Source organism: Heteronotia binoei, chromosome 2 (assembly GCF_032191835.1).
Source record: "Heteronotia binoei isolate CCM8104 ecotype False Entrance Well chromosome 2, APGP_CSIRO_Hbin_v1, whole genome shotgun sequence".
NCBI classification, from domain to species: Eukaryota; Metazoa; Chordata; class Lepidosauria; order Squamata; family Gekkonidae; genus Heteronotia; species Heteronotia binoei.
Genome location: NC_083224.1, coordinates 183,592,092 through 183,607,387, shown reverse-complemented (window position 1 = coordinate 183,607,387; position 15,296 = coordinate 183,592,092). Strand labels below are relative to the sequence as shown.

General features: G+C 45.8%; 1 protein-coding gene across 3 annotated transcripts in view; it reads right to left on the bottom strand.

Moving 5' to 3' along the window:
- Positions 1-13,866, bottom strand: part of PIAS4 (protein inhibitor of activated STAT 4) — a 45,659-nt gene extending 31,793 nt beyond the window's left edge. For 2 of the 3 annotated variants that reach the window (XM_060232617.1, XM_060232618.1), the window contains exons 1-2: positions 13,777-13,860; positions 463-916 (exon numbers count right to left, since the gene is read on the bottom strand). In XM_060232617.1, coding sequence (XP_060088600.1) covers positions 463-916; positions 13,777-13,803 — 481 coding nt within the window. In that variant the 5' untranslated portion in view covers positions 13,804-13,860. Of the gene's footprint in view, positions 1-462; positions 917-13,772 lie in introns of all 3 variants that reach the window. The other variant, XM_060232620.1, reaches the window with a different exon arrangement.
- Between the last annotated feature and the right edge of the window lie 1,430 nt (positions 13,867-15,296).

The window sequence follows — 15,296 nt, the reverse complement described above, 5'->3', positions numbered from 1 at the left end:
GGAGAGGAACAGCTCTGAGAGAGTTATGACTGACCCAAGGTCATACCAGCAGGTGCAGGTGGAGGAGTGGGGAATCAATCCCAATTCTTCCAAATTAAAGTCTGTGCGCTTAACCACTATACCAAACTGGCTCTCTACAGAGAGCTTTGATGCTTGAAAGGTTATACCCCCCTAAATCTCGTTCATCTCTACTGTGCTACTGGCTTGAATATGACCGTTCTCCCACAGTTCAAAATGGCTACCTTCCAAAACCAGCTCAGAAAAGAATAAGCAGGTATCAGACAAGCAAAAAAAATACCACTTTGCCCTCCAGGCACTGAGAGAAGCCCCACTCTCTCCACCAGCATGCCAGGACAGAGCTCTACAACAGCCGCTTCTACTAATCAACAACCCCTTGCTAGCCCAGAAGGGCACCACATCTGGAGCTGTGAGACCAGCAGCTGTACATTCACACACACTCACCGAGCTCGGTCGGCTTCAAAAGCTCATCCAAGACGGTGTAGAAGGGGAGCTTCACCAGCCGAACTTCTGGCTTCATGGATTTGAGAGGTAACCGTCCAAGTCCGTTTAAGTACTTCCCGTAGAGAGAAGGATAGTCAATGTTGGGGGTGGAAAGGGCAGTCCTGGGCACCGTGCCACTGCGGTCGAAGGAAGAATGCAGGGAGAGGGCTTCGGGAGGAGGTCGGTGCGTCGGGGGTGGCTGCTGATGCTGCTGAGGCAGCTGGCCCGCGTCGGTGATTATGGCGTGGCGAGCCTCGTAGATCTCCTTGATCTTCTTGAACAGTTCTGGGCTACAGTCAAACTGGACCAGCTGCAAGGCCCGTGTGACCAGTTCATGCTTGAGGCCGCTCTTGCTCCGGCCCACCGATCCCAGCAACATCTGAAGGTCCGAGACCCGGAAGCTCATCACCATGTTCTGGGGAAGAGAGGAACAGAGCAAAATAATCAAGGGTCAAAAACAGAACAAACAAAATCCTGTTGCCCTGGCCTGAATAGCCCAGGCAAGCCCGATCTTGTCAGATCTTGGAAGCTACACATGGCTGACCCTGGCAAGTACTTGGGAGGCTTCCTTGGAATATCAGAGCCGGGAGGCAGGGGCAGGCTGTATCAAGCCACTTCTCTGAACATCCCCCACACCCCAGTAGGGGGTCATCAGAAGCCAGCCTGACTTTCAGGTGTGTGTACACACAAAAATACCCCCCAAAATAAACTGTTCTGCCAGCAAATAAAATCCAGCTGTGACTTCAACCACAAATATTTTCTAAAACATTAAATAGGAATTCTTGCAAGTAACCTGCTGTCCTCTGACAGGACGGCAAGATTTGTGAGGTCAGAAGCCTAAATTTCCACCCTAGATATCGGACGCTGGACTACAAATTTACCTTCCTGGGTTAAAAAATTTTTTTAAATTGTATATAACAGGATAAAACATTCATTTGAATAATCTGGACTCCCTCTGTCAAAACTTTTGGATTCAATTAAGTGGGAAAATTTCACACCTGTCTACATTTTTGCCCCACTTCTTCTTAATTCAAAGTTTCATACATTTATTATAAAAATGACCTCACCTTTCTGCAATTAAAATGTCAGAAGAACCAGACATTGTTTGGGACATATGATGTATGATATTCAAAATACTGCGTTGGGGAGGAATTAATTGAATTCTTAATATTGCAAGTGGAGTAGCACCCGTAGCCAAACCATTCTACTTCTTATGATGCTCCCCAAAATGCTGCTGGGGGAGGGGGACTGGATCCACAGGAAGAAAGTGGGGTGTGACATGCCCCTCTGTAGCAGGGTGTCTCATGTGAGCTGACAGAGACCAATGGGGCAATCCTCTGTAATTTACCCCCTTCCAAATCAGGACTTGACAAATCCCTGGCTCCAGACACTCCCCACCCCCCAATTCACTGTAGCACCTAGTATTCTCAGCAGCCATTTACTGAAGTGCCTCGGTGATTTCTGGGAGAAAAATGAAGTTTATTTAGGGGAGGAGTAGAGGTTGGCTTTTCTCGTGATGACAACCAGGTTTAGCCTATGCTTACTTATACATAACAAAAAGCAGTTGATGACAAGCAGTGGAGAAGAGTCTAGGACAGGGGTGGCCGAACTGTGGCTCTTTCACACATATTGTGTGGCTCTCAAAGCCCCCCCGCCCCATCAGCTGGCTTGGAAAAGTCATTTAAAGTTAAAGTTGTTTTCTTTCCACATCTCCCTCCTTCCTCCCATCCTTTCTTCCTTCCTCCCTCTCTCAGATCTCAAATATCTGACCTTTATTATATGCCGCTCTTACATTAAGCAAGTTTGGCCACCCCTGGTCTAGGATTAGGTTTTGCAGCAACAATAATTAGGAAATACGATAATTAAAATATAAATCTTAAAGTCTGGAAAAAAAGTAAGTCTGGCTCCTAAATTTTGTGGGTGGCCCTTAAAGTGGAAGGAAAGAAACGTCAACGTGTGTTCTAAGGGAACTGACTTCAACAGACTGGGAAGAGTGCAAGTCAGTTTAGGACTGAACCAGTCTCTCCCTCTATATTACGATTGTATTTGGAAGAACACTGCCTGACCACAATACCCTGTAACATCTCATCAGGAAGCCAAAGAAGGTGGGGATTTAAAAAACCAGACACATTTAAAAGAATATTTAAGCTCAGCTCATTTGCAGTTTCAGGTACAGGAAGGGTTCTTTAAAAGGCATTCAGAATGAAATTTATATCTAACAAAAACATTTTTAAGCCTGCAGTCACTGCTGAAGTTTAACCCACTGCCCTGTACCAGCCATGCTGAGCCAAAGGATGCTTTGCTTCTTCCAGATGAAAACGAATTTCACAAGAGGGCTGTGGCAACCCTGCTCTACATGCCGAAGGACGGAAATGCAGTTCCCAGCAGTTAGAAAGCCTCAAGTGCTGAGAAAGTTCTTTCTCTCCTCGAGGGTCCTGAAAGATGCTGCCAGTCGGAACAGACAAAACTGGGCCAGACTGTCTTTATATGAACCAGAGGGGAGCCATCATCTTATGAACCAGTAGGAAACAGATTTCACTGGTTTTGAATTTTGAATTTTGAAAGATGGAATGGAGAGGCTGCGAAGCATCTATTCTCCAACTGACTGGGAAAAGCTGTTCTGCCTAGTAACCAACTGATCTGGCTTAGAATCCTTCTTGCGTGCGGACGAAGGTTGCCAGGGCAATATTTGTAGCAGGAACTCCTTTGCATATTAGGCCACACCCTCCCTGATGTAGCCAATCCCCCTGGAGCTTACGGTAGGCCCGGTACTAAGAGCTCTGTGAGCTCTTGGAGGATTGGCTACATCAGGGGTGTGTGGCCTAAGTACAAAAGAGTTCCTGCTGCAAAAAAAACCCCTGAAGGTCATCCGAGAGAAACCCATACAGCTTCCAAGTGACCACCGCATCTCTAACCAAGGTATTATTCTACAGCACACCAAAGCGGGGGGTGGGGGGGGGAGAGTAGGGGGGAAAGTGGCAAGGTGTCCTAATTGTCACTGCCATGCTTTAGTATGAAGATCTGCAAGCCACTCATTAAAGGTGGCAATTAGCTGATTGCCAGTTGAAACAGCAGCTCTGCAGAACAGCGAAAAGGTTCCCAGTTCTGGCCACCAGCTTCAGTTTCACCAAGCTCAGTTCTGAAAGGCACTGGGTACATGTCCAACTCTTAGCTGTGGGTATCTAGGCACCTACTGGCCATCGGTGCCACTGGGCATTTCTGTAGCTCTGGCCTCGACTTCCGTGAGCGATGCCACGTCGCAAAGGAGAGATGGGGGCACTACAGACAAGCCGATACAGCTCTTTGGAGGCAAGGAATCTTCCTCTTTCTGACAACCCTCCAGTCTAAACTTGCCACCCACAATTAGGTGCTTCGCTCAGAATGTTTCCAGACAGCTCTTGAGAACTGCAAGGAAGCCAGGCAAAGGTTCAAACAAATACCAAGTGAGAGTGTAGTATTCTGCCAGGTCCGCTGGCCCCTGCAAGCCTGCACTCAGCTCTCTTTGTCATAAACAGAGTAAGGTTGATGACATCATCCCAATCCAACTCCACCATATTTTCATGCAAGCAATGGTCAATGTAGTGCTGTGGGGAAGTATAATCGAGTTGCAGCCGACTTATGGCAACCCCATAGGGCTTTCAGGGCAAGAGATGACCCGAGCTGGTTTGCCATTGTGTGCCTCTGCATAGCAACCCTACGCAGAGAGAGCTGGCACAGCTAGCTCTCCTTCCCCCACAAGGGAGGAGTTTTGCTCTGTTGCTCCTGTGCGATTGAGCAAGCCTGACAAAGCAAGTTGTGATGCAGAAGGAAGCGAAAGAGGGAGAAGGAAGCAGATGACAGCGAGTTGCTCATGGGCCTGATAGGAGCCCTCCAGGGGCCTGATTCGGCCCCCGGACCACATGTTTGACACCCCTGCTATACTGACCCTGCTTAGTTTCTGAGGTCTGAAGAGACTGGGCTAGTCAGGGCCACCCAAGTCAGGACAACTGTGAATTCTTCCTTCTTTTGAGGAATTGCTCTCTCTTAAGAGGGCAGGCTTCATTAGACCACTCCAAGAGCAACAAGCTAGAACAAGATCAGTCATTGCTCCCTGTCCCCAAATCAGTCTCCTGCAGTTTCAGCAGCCCATTACCAAAAGAGAAAAGCCCATGACCTTCTTCAAAGAACTGGGTGGGTACTCCTTCTCCTGACAGCAAGTTTGCATTTGATAAAGAAGGCAGCTAAGAACCTCTGACAGAGTACTGCCAGAAGCCTCACTGAACTACAGTTCCCAGACTTCCCAGCACAACTTAACCTGACACCACAATGGCTCAGCGGTAGAGCACCTCCTAGGTAGGCAGAAGGTCCCAGACTCAACCCCTGGCATCTCCAGTTAAACTAATCCAGTAGTAGGCAATACGCGAGACCTCTGCACAAGACCCTGGGGAGCTGCTGCCAATCTGAACAGACAGGACTGACTGATGGACCAAAAAGTATAAGGCAGCCTCATGTGGGTTGTACAGGCACAGATAGTGTGGAAATGCCTTAAACTGCCTTCAACCTGAACTTCTTCAACTACTTAAACAGAAGCCAGCTCAAATTCTGCATCACTGTGGTATTCTCACAGAGATGGCAACATTAATGCACTCAACTGCTGGGGGAGGATTTTTAATTTTAAGGGGGGGTGAGAAAGAGGGTGCATTGTTCTTTCCTCTTACAATCAAAATCCAGCTATGCTGATGCATCTATTTCCTTGAATGACTGCTCTGAGAGTGGACATAATCTTGTCCCCATTTTCGTCTCTGGTTATTTGGGGACATCTCCAAGAAGCACCTGGATACCTGCAAACATCCACAGGTGTCCCAAGACCATAGAAACAAGGGCAATACCTTCAAATCAGGTCAACAAGGGGAAGCAATCCCGGGGAAGTTGATTTTTCCCATCTTTGCCCTCTCCAACCCATCTGGTATTAAAAACATGAGGTTGACGCTTAGAAATTCGATTTTGGTACCCAGTAATATGAAAGATTCTTACAGCCCTCTGAGATGGATGCCAAACTAGACAGCGCTTTTGCTCTGAATTTATAAGATTCAATATTCAATAAGATTCACCATTCAATAAGAGAAGCAAAACACAAACAACACAGAAACCCAGAGTTTTCACATCCCATTTGGACTTAGGAGACCCCAAGCCAAGAGCTGATATGGCAACAAAGCATGCTAGTTTTATTTATTTAAAGCATTTTTATGCCACCTTTCTAACCAATCAAAGTACTCAAGACGGTTGAATATGAAAATGTTAAAACATTTGAATTATTAAAAACACTTAAAATGATAAAATAATTCATAAGGAAACACCGCCAGACCCAGGGAGACAGAAACTGTTATCAGGGGTATGCCAAAAGAAACAAAAAGTCTTCACCCACTGGTGGAAGGTACGTACCAATAGAGGGAGACAGGCGAATTTCCGTGGGAAGCGAGTTCCAGAGTTTTGGTGCCTCAACTGAGAAAGTCCTTTATTGGGTTGACAGCTGTGTAGCCATACTAGTCTAGCTGGGACCAAACGTGACCTCAGCCATTGCTTCTTGATCTCAGCCTATCCCCAAACGCTCCAGCGATCTGGGAATACCACCACCAACATAGAAGACGATGACTGCAGATTTATACCCCGCCCTTCTCTCTGAATCAGAGACTCAGAGCGACTTACAATCTCCTGTATCTTCTCCCCCCACAACAGACACCCTGTGAGATGGGTGGGGCTGAGAGGGCTCTCACAGCAGCTGCCCTTTCAAGGACAACGCCTGCGATAGCTATGGCTAACCCAAGGCCATTCCAGCAGCTGTAAGCGAAGGAGTGGGGAATCAAACCCGGTTCTCCCAGATAAGAGTCCGCACACTTAACCACTACACCAGGGGTGGCCAAACTGTGGCTTGGGAGCCACATGTGGCTCTTTCACACATATTATGTGGTTCTTGAAGCCCTCACTATCCCATTGGCCAATTTAGAGAAGGCATTTCTCTCTTTAAATCACTTATCCAAGCCAAGCCAGCCAGCAGCCTAGAGAATGCATTTAAAGTTGCTTTATTTCCACCTCTCTCTCCCTCCTTCCTTCCTGCTCTCGAACATCTGATGTTCATGTCTTGAGACTCTCAAACATCTGATGTTTAGTCCATGTGGCTATTAAGTTAAGCAAGTTTGGCCACCGCTGCACTTCACCAAACATACTTTGCAGGGCAGATGCAAGGACTAAGGAGATGTAGCACAAAGTCCTCTGAAAACTCTCTATACAAATGCTAAGGACAATCAGCAGCACTAGAGTCTGAAGCTTTGACTGAAGCAAAGTGGAGAATTCCCCCCACCCCATTGAGATCACTCCAGTGAGCTCAGCAAAGGCTCACAAAGAGTCAAGAGAGGGTCACTGCACCTTCCGCCCCCCAAAAAAACCTGCAAGCAAACTTAACTGAGGGGACCACAACCTATATGCAGCTCTTTAAAAAATTAAATCGAATTCTGGTGGGCAGCTGTGTCGGTCTGAACAGATTTTGAGTCCAGTGGCACTTTTAAGCCCAACAAAAGTTGATTCAAGGCATGAGCTGTCGTGTGCAGGCACACTTCTTCAGATACATAGAAACGGAAGCTAATGTTACATATATATATATATAACTAGATGCTGCTACACAGGTGAATGGCAAATTAGCATACATCTTAACGAAGATGTTTTGATCTATGCAAAGACAAAATGGCGATAACATGTTAAGGTTATAAGTCACAATAGGTTTGGATTTAATTGGGGGGGGACAGTGGAGCAATAAATAAAAGTAGGAGACTAACGTATAAAACTATCTTTCTTAATCGTAAGAGTAATTGCGACTCTGCAGTTATGCACCATTCGTCTGCTCTCGTACATAGAATCTGCTGAGAGCATCCTTTACTTTGAGGTGGGGTGCTGCTTTCTGTCAGATTCCAATATTCATTGCCTTACATTACATTCACTACTCCCCCCCAAAAAATCCACTAATATACAGAGGATGTTTAGCCCCTCTTGGTAAGTATGCATAAGTAAATCCTATTTTGAGGTATACCGGATGTGTAGTTGGGATGCCAGAATAACGAACCTACAAAGCAAATGTCAAGCAAAGATTTTTACAGGACCAAAGGGCTTCTCAGAGGTGATTTATGGAAAGGGAAATGACAGGGGAGAACAGTTGCCAATTGCAAACCATGCACAGGTTTCTGCCAGCATGCTTCTGTATATCTTTAGTACGTACTGTGTGATATCCTCTGTGCCACTTCCAAATATACCGCTTGCAGCAACCAGTGTTTAGGCTGCAGAAGCGAAAGATAATTCACTAACATGTCGGTTATCGGTAACATCGAGCTGCACAGTTTTGGTTATACAAATGTGCACTCTTATTGGCTCTTTGGTGAGCTCCGGCTCTGAATGTTGATGTAATTTGGCTCTTTAATTGTAAGAGGGCTGGCACTCCCCCCTCCCTTACCAGACAGAACTTTTTAAAGCAACCACAAAGACCCGGAACTTGATTCGCTCTCTTAAAAGTCTGATTGAGATACAGTACTTTATGCTCACTTTCTGTCAAAAAAACTTAAGCTAGCCGCCAGGCAGAATAAAAACCGGAACAAGAAAAGAAGTGTGGGTTTTTATACCCAACTTTTCTCTACCCTAAGGAGTCTCAAGCAATCATATTCCCTTCCTTTCCCCACAACAGACATGATACGATGTAGGTGGGGCTGAGAGATTTCTGAGAGAACTGTGACTGACCCAAGGTCACCCAGCAGGTTTCCTAGGGAGGAGTGAGGAATCAAGCCCAGTTCTCCAGATTAGAGTCCACCATTCTTAACCACTACACCATGCTGGCAGAGACGCATATGAACCAACAGTGACCAGTTCAACAAACGTATAAGCCCAAAGCATGGAGGAACAGCTGATTTGGCCTGGTGGTCAAGAGAATGAGCCATTAGCCAGGCAATCCCTGGCTCTCAACTCCCACGGACACACATGTTGGCCTTGAAGCAAGCCCCCACCCCAGCCGTCTGCCAATCTGACACAGTACAAGAGGGATGTTTTAAGGACAATAATATAGTGGCTACATTCAGTTTTCATAACTTATGGTTTGACCAACCCCTAGTTATCTGGGTCATCTGAATGCAAGCCACCTAATGAACCAGGATTGCAAATTGCTCGTTTGTAAGCCCACGTCTGTGCTAACTGTGACTCACAGGGACACAGAAGTTCAGTTTGCTGAGCCCACCAATACAACTGCATGGCCACAAGGATGGCGGTGGAAAGTAGGTATCCCTGACTGAGCAAGATGGAAGGCTACCAGAGAAAGGGCTTCTTGTACAACAGAGTCCCGATCAATGACCTCTCCTCTGAAGGAAGGTGTGTTGGTGTGCTTTGCTATCTTTTTCTGCTGTAAGGCAAAGAATGTCATATTTAATAGCCATTATAATTTATTATCGTGTTTTCACTGCTCAGAGTGTTACACACATAAACCCTTACGTGCATTCAGGGGTTACAGTATGCCACGGCTTCTGCACAAAGATGCTCACATCAAATCCCACTTGCCACCTAAATCGTGTTTGTTGCCTTGATTGGGAGATTAAGCTCCCTCCACTGCCATCTTCATGGCCAGGCAGTTGTGAGGGTGGGCTCAGGAAACTGGATTGATGAATGCTTCCCCACCCACCCCAAGAGCTAATCCTCGCTTTCCTCCACCTAATGGGGTAGCTGCTTCAGAGGACCCCATGAGACATCATCTTTGGGCCTGCAGGGAGTACCCATCAAGAAACAGCTGCCTCTCCCATCCAAGAACAACGTGTGGCTTGGAAACTCTCAAAATATTGTCATTCCCTCCCCCAGCAATCATGTTGTGATGGCACCCACTATGCTTTCCAAAAATGCCCACAAGCACAAAATGATCCGGGACCCCTCATAAGGAGGATCAGTATACTAGGGGAGAGGCTGTAGATCAGGGGCAGAGCATCTGATTGGCATACAGAATGCCTCAGGTTCAATTCCTGCCATCATCTACTCCCTGACCCTTTTATTTATTTGATTTTATTTTTGACTTGCCCTCCCATGCTATTGCAGGCCAATGACAGACAGACAATTACGGCACCGAGCAAGTACATCATATACCTAAAACATGTAACCACTAACAGCATAGCTTAAAATTACATAAAAACTTAAGTATGGGTACTAGTTAAATGTATAAACTTACTTCAAATTCAAAAGACCTTTCTGAATACAGTAACAAGCAGCACAGAATTTAGCTACAACTTTAGTGATCAGCTGGTTTTCATCACATAAAATATCCTTAATGAAATCGGTTTCTGTCCAGCCAAACATTACCTCTTTTAAGGTCACTTGCAGGCCTCAGGGAGAGTAACAACAACAATTTAAGAAGAAGAAGGAAGAGGAGAAGGAGATTGGATTTATGCCCCACCCTTCACTTAAGAGTCTCAGAACAGCTTACAGTCTCTTTCCCTTCCTTTCCCCACACCCTGAGAGGTAGGTGGGGCTGAGAGAGCTCTTTTAAGAACTGCTCTTGAGAGAACAGCTCTGCGAGAACTGTGGCTGACCCCAGGTCACCCAGCAGCTTCATGGGGAGGAGTGGGGAATCAAACCCAGTTCTCCCAGATTAGAGTCCTTGAACTTAACCATAACAGCAAACTGGCTCTCAATACAATCATAAACCAAATAAGCAATTTAAAACAAAAGCCACACCAGTCATATGGCACATAAACAATGCAATCTCATGGCTGGGGGGGAAGTTCTGACCACATCAAGATTGTGAGGAAGTTCACAAGAGGAGAAGCATGAGGAGGGCCCAACAGGTGGGTTTGTTTTCTCCTCGGTCAGAAGCCTCGGCCTTAGGCCTGGTGGAACAGCTCTGTTTGACAGGCCTTGCGGAACTGTAAAAGATCTCACAGGACCCAAATCTCAGCTGGGAGAGCATTCCATCAGGCCAGGGAGATGTAGAAGATCTTAACTGGAGATTCAGACATCAGCCTGAGGGCCTAGGTTGATCAAAAGTGCGATTCAGTATAAGGCAGCTTCATGTGTTCAACCTTGCCTTAACAGAAAGCAAAGTTAGTTTGAAGCTGATTCATTGCAAACAGGGTTTTTAAATATATATACTATACTATACTATACTATACTATACTATATATATATATATATATATATATATATATATATATATATATATATATATATATATATATAGTATAAATATGATTATGCTGAAATCATGGAGCATCTTTCAAAGCCGCCTCTGCTTTTGTCTAATTAAAAAAAATCAGGTCACACCTTCACTGCTTACCATGCAGAGAGCTTGCAAAGTTTGACAATCCCCTGGAGATACTTAACTACTGAAACCGTTTCCTCAAAATCTCACCCATGCTTCACAGTTGCCCGTGTGCGCGCACACACAGACACCAAGCTCAGAATAGCACAGGAATACAAGCAGGAGCCTCTTCTACCAAAATAAAAGCAAGGATACAACAGAGGAAGGGATAGATGCTAGTATGGTTTAAACGAGACTGAACTGCCACGCAAAGCTGATGAGAGACTTAGCATGCAATATTTTAAGGAACATTTTAGTTTCACTTTCAACAGCGGAACGTTAGTAGGTACAAACTGCTGTCAAGTTTTTAATTTCCATGATTTGCCTTTGCACAGAGACCCTGAATCCTTGGTGGTCTCCCATTCAAGTACTAACCAGGGCTGACCCAGCTTAGGTTACAATATCTGAGGAGACTGGGCTAGCCTGAGCAGCCCAGGTTAGGGCAGTCAAACATTAAAAAGGTGTATAAAAGGACTCATCAGGGTTTGTTCAGTTTCTCTTTACTAATGGGCATCCCTCATGTGGGTCTGTAACATGAATACATATGCAGGATACAAGAACAGACCTATTAGTCCGGACCAAAAGCCCTATTCCTGCTCCCAACAGGAAATAGCCAGGATTCCCCCTTCCAAACAACACAAAGAAAGCGCCCTCCCGTGTTCTTCATCCCAGAATTTCAGCAGATTGTCTCTGAACATGGAGGTTCCATTTAGCCATCTTTGATAGACTTATCCTTCTGGAGACAGATCTTGTGTGCACGTCCACAAAAAGTGCCACTGAATGCAGCAGCATTTACTCCTGAAGGGGTATTATTTATTAACTATTACTATTTATTGAATGTATAAACTGCCTTCCCCCATAGGACTCAGAGTAGTGTACATCATAATTAAAACATACATTCATTAGACATCCATTAAATTAAACAGCTTGAAAATAAAACCATTAAAATACAGTCTAATCAGTGATGGCATTTATTTAGTATAAATCTGCCTCCCTCCAGGGGCAGGGGGGGTGTCGATAGTGGGCCAAGTGTGGTGGAAACCACTGCTGTCCTCAACTGTAAGCTGGGTGGAACATCCCTTACACTCCCTGCAGAACTGTACAAGGTCCCATAGGGAGCAGATACCACCACGAAGAGAGTTCCATCAGGTGGAAGCCAGGTCTGAAAAGGCTGAGGACAGCCGGTATGTATGAAGAGAGGGGAGGAGAGCATGCTACCGAGGATCTGCTCCAGTCATTATGTATTAGTCTATATTACTTTGGACACAAAATGCCAATCTGACAATACTTGGCACTGAGCCCCTCTCTCGTTCACACATGCAAAACCAGAAGGCATGTTATAAACTGACTGCTGCCCTTCACCTACGTTCTCTCTGGACACAATGCAGCCGTCCTCCTGGATTTGGCATCTTTAGTGTGAGAGCCCAGTATATTTTGCACAGGGAATAGAAAACAAGTTCAGTGTCACAAAATAAATTGATCCTCTTGATAGGAAGTTTTCTACATGCTGTCTCCAGTATCTTTTATAAGGTAGGATAGGTTTATGACTCTCCATTCTACATATGGGGGTGGTTTGATGTCATCAGCAGCTGGTGTAAGGCCACCAAGTGGATTCAAGGCAAAAACTGAACTGGTCACTACATGAAGAATACTTATGCTGTGTTCCAAGCTTACATTACCTGGAGACAACCGTTATAACAACCCTGTAAGGAAGGAATCTAGGCCATGTCTTTACATATTATTAGTTCTGTTACTTGTTTTTGTTAAGAAAAATTGAACAGTGTACCAACATAAGTCTTGTGTGCAGATGATGAACAGGAAGAAAAGCTTTGGGAATACACACACACCTCACAATCAGATGATCATGGACTGTACGGGTAATCCTTTGCCCATTTCCAATGCTTTGAAGGAGAAATTAACATTTACAGCAATACAGAAGTTAAGACTAATTTGAATTCAGGCAGACATACACAACATTCTAAATAGGGGGCTCCACAGCTGACAGCTCAATAATCAATAAAAAATTCAGCACTGCTCCCAACTGTAAATAAAACTAACGCAAGCAACATTGGTGATAAATCTTGTTTGAAACACATGCCATAAAGAGTCTACATTTTGCTTGTGGAAACACCACATTTATCTGTCATTAAAAATCACACCAGTTTCAATGAAGTGCAAACCTTTTTGTTGTTAACTTTAAAGCCAATGGAATTCATCACATCAAATTTAAGGGATGATGTCCACCTTGCAGAAGAGAGGTGGAGACAGACGCACAGGGCAGAAATTTAAGAAAATAAAAAGAGTAATAGTAATTGACAATTCCAATGAAATGGAAACACAGCACCACATTTGAATGGATCTTCCAAGAAGCAGGCATAACAAATGGAATGGGACATCCTGGGGGAAAGGGGGGGATTGCAGACGCCCTTGGAAACAGGGAGGGGCACTTAGCAAGAGAGAGGATACTAACAAAAGTATTAGATTATTTAAAAGATCTACTGAAAGGGAAAACTCCTCTTTCTTGGAGAGGGGGAATAACTCCATTAACTGAGGCGCAGTTAATGGAGAAGGTGGATGCAGCGCATGAGGATAATAAATCTATGACAGATCCTATGGGAGGGGGGCAAAGAGATGGGGGGCAGGGGAAATGAGGAAGGGGCTGAAAGTCCGTCTTCCTTCAGGCGGGGGCCGCTAAGGGACTCAGAGAAAGGGAGGAGCATTCAGGGCCTGGGGGGGCTCGCTCCCCCAACTGGGGTCAGGGGGCGGGGCCTGAGGCAGCAAGGAGGGGGCGCGCTCCTTTTGGCCACGCCCCCTACCCTCAGGTAAGCGGAGACCCCCTTCCCACACAAACCGGGGAGTCCCATTTCCCCCCCGAGGGCGAAGCGGGACGCCGCTTCCCTCCCCCTTCAAGTCTTTCACTCACTCACTTTCGCCTCCACCAGCTCCGCCGCCATCTTGGCTTCCAGCGTCCAACGCGCCGGGGACAGGTGGAGGAAGGGAGGGGGAGGAAAGCGCCACCAGCATCACGTGACACGCAGCGGGGGCGGAGCCTTGGAGGAGGCCCTGGCAACCAATCGAGGAGCGAAATGGAGAGCGCATGCGCAGCGAGAGGGTACCTTAGAGGAACTGCGACACATGGCCCAGAGGAGGGGGCTGTCCCGAGTGGATGAGGAAATGAGACGCATGCGCATAAACTCGATGAAGCTGTTCTACTTTCCAGCTTTCTTCCCACCGGCAACTAAAAAGGCAACGCCTGCGCAGAAAGGCGAAGAGGTCTCCAACAGCGACGCGTGCGCATTGAGTGGGGGGGGGGAACGTCCGTCCCCGACATCTTTGACTGACCCCCTCCCGTCTATCCCTTAAAGGGACACGACCTTAAAGTGCGGGGAGTGGCGGGATTGGTTTAAAGGCTAATAATATTTATTTTAAATCACTGTGTGAGCAGAAGGGTTTTATTTCAACTTTGTTTAATTCATTCATTTTGTCAGGAAACATTGAGACGTATTTGTACAAAAATGATGGCCTTGACAGGTCTCCCTTTAAACCAATTTAAATACTTCTGCATTGATTGTTTTTTTAAAGGGCCCCTGGTCAATCTTATTTCTCACCCAGTGCACTGGATTGGTTCAGGACAGATATATCCAGAGCTTTTTGCTTTTTTTTTTTTAGAAAAAGCCCAGAAGGAACCAATTTGCATATTAGGCCACACACCCTGACGTCACCATTGTTTTGCACAGGGCTTTTTGTAGAAATAGCCCATCAAGAACTTATTTGCATATTAAGCCACATCCCCTGACGACACCATTTTCACACAGGGCTTTTTTGTAGAAAAAAGGAACTTATTTGCATATTAGACCACACCCCCTAATGCCAAGCCAGCCAGAACTGTGTTCCTGCTCAAAAAAAGCCCTGGATATATCTTTACTCATCTCCCTGCACAGGCTTGACAGCTTTGGGTTGGGAAATTAGTTAAGATTTTGGAGATGGAGTCTGGGGTTGGTGGGGTTTGGGGAGGGAAAAGACCCCCATGGGGTTCAATCTCAAAGAGGCTACCTTCCAAAGTAAGCATTTGCTCTAAGAGAATTGACTTTTTCTACCTGCAGACCAATTTTAATACCAGGCAATCTCCAGCCACTACCTGGAGATGGCATCCTTATGTGATCTGTGCATTTTTGTGGACAGGTTTATAAAACCGCAATTTTCAGAAACAGTCTACCTGAGCACAGTAGCTCCTGGGGGACAGCAAACAACTGGATGGAGTCCAGGGTCCAGCACTTGTATATCCAGGGCTTTTGGGGGTAGAAAAAGCCCAGCAGGAACTCATTTGCATATTAGGCCACACCCCTGACATCACCATTGTTTCACACAGGACTTTTTTGTAAGAAAAGCCCAGCAGGAACTCAATTGCATATCAGGCCACATCCCCTGACATCACCATTGTTTCACA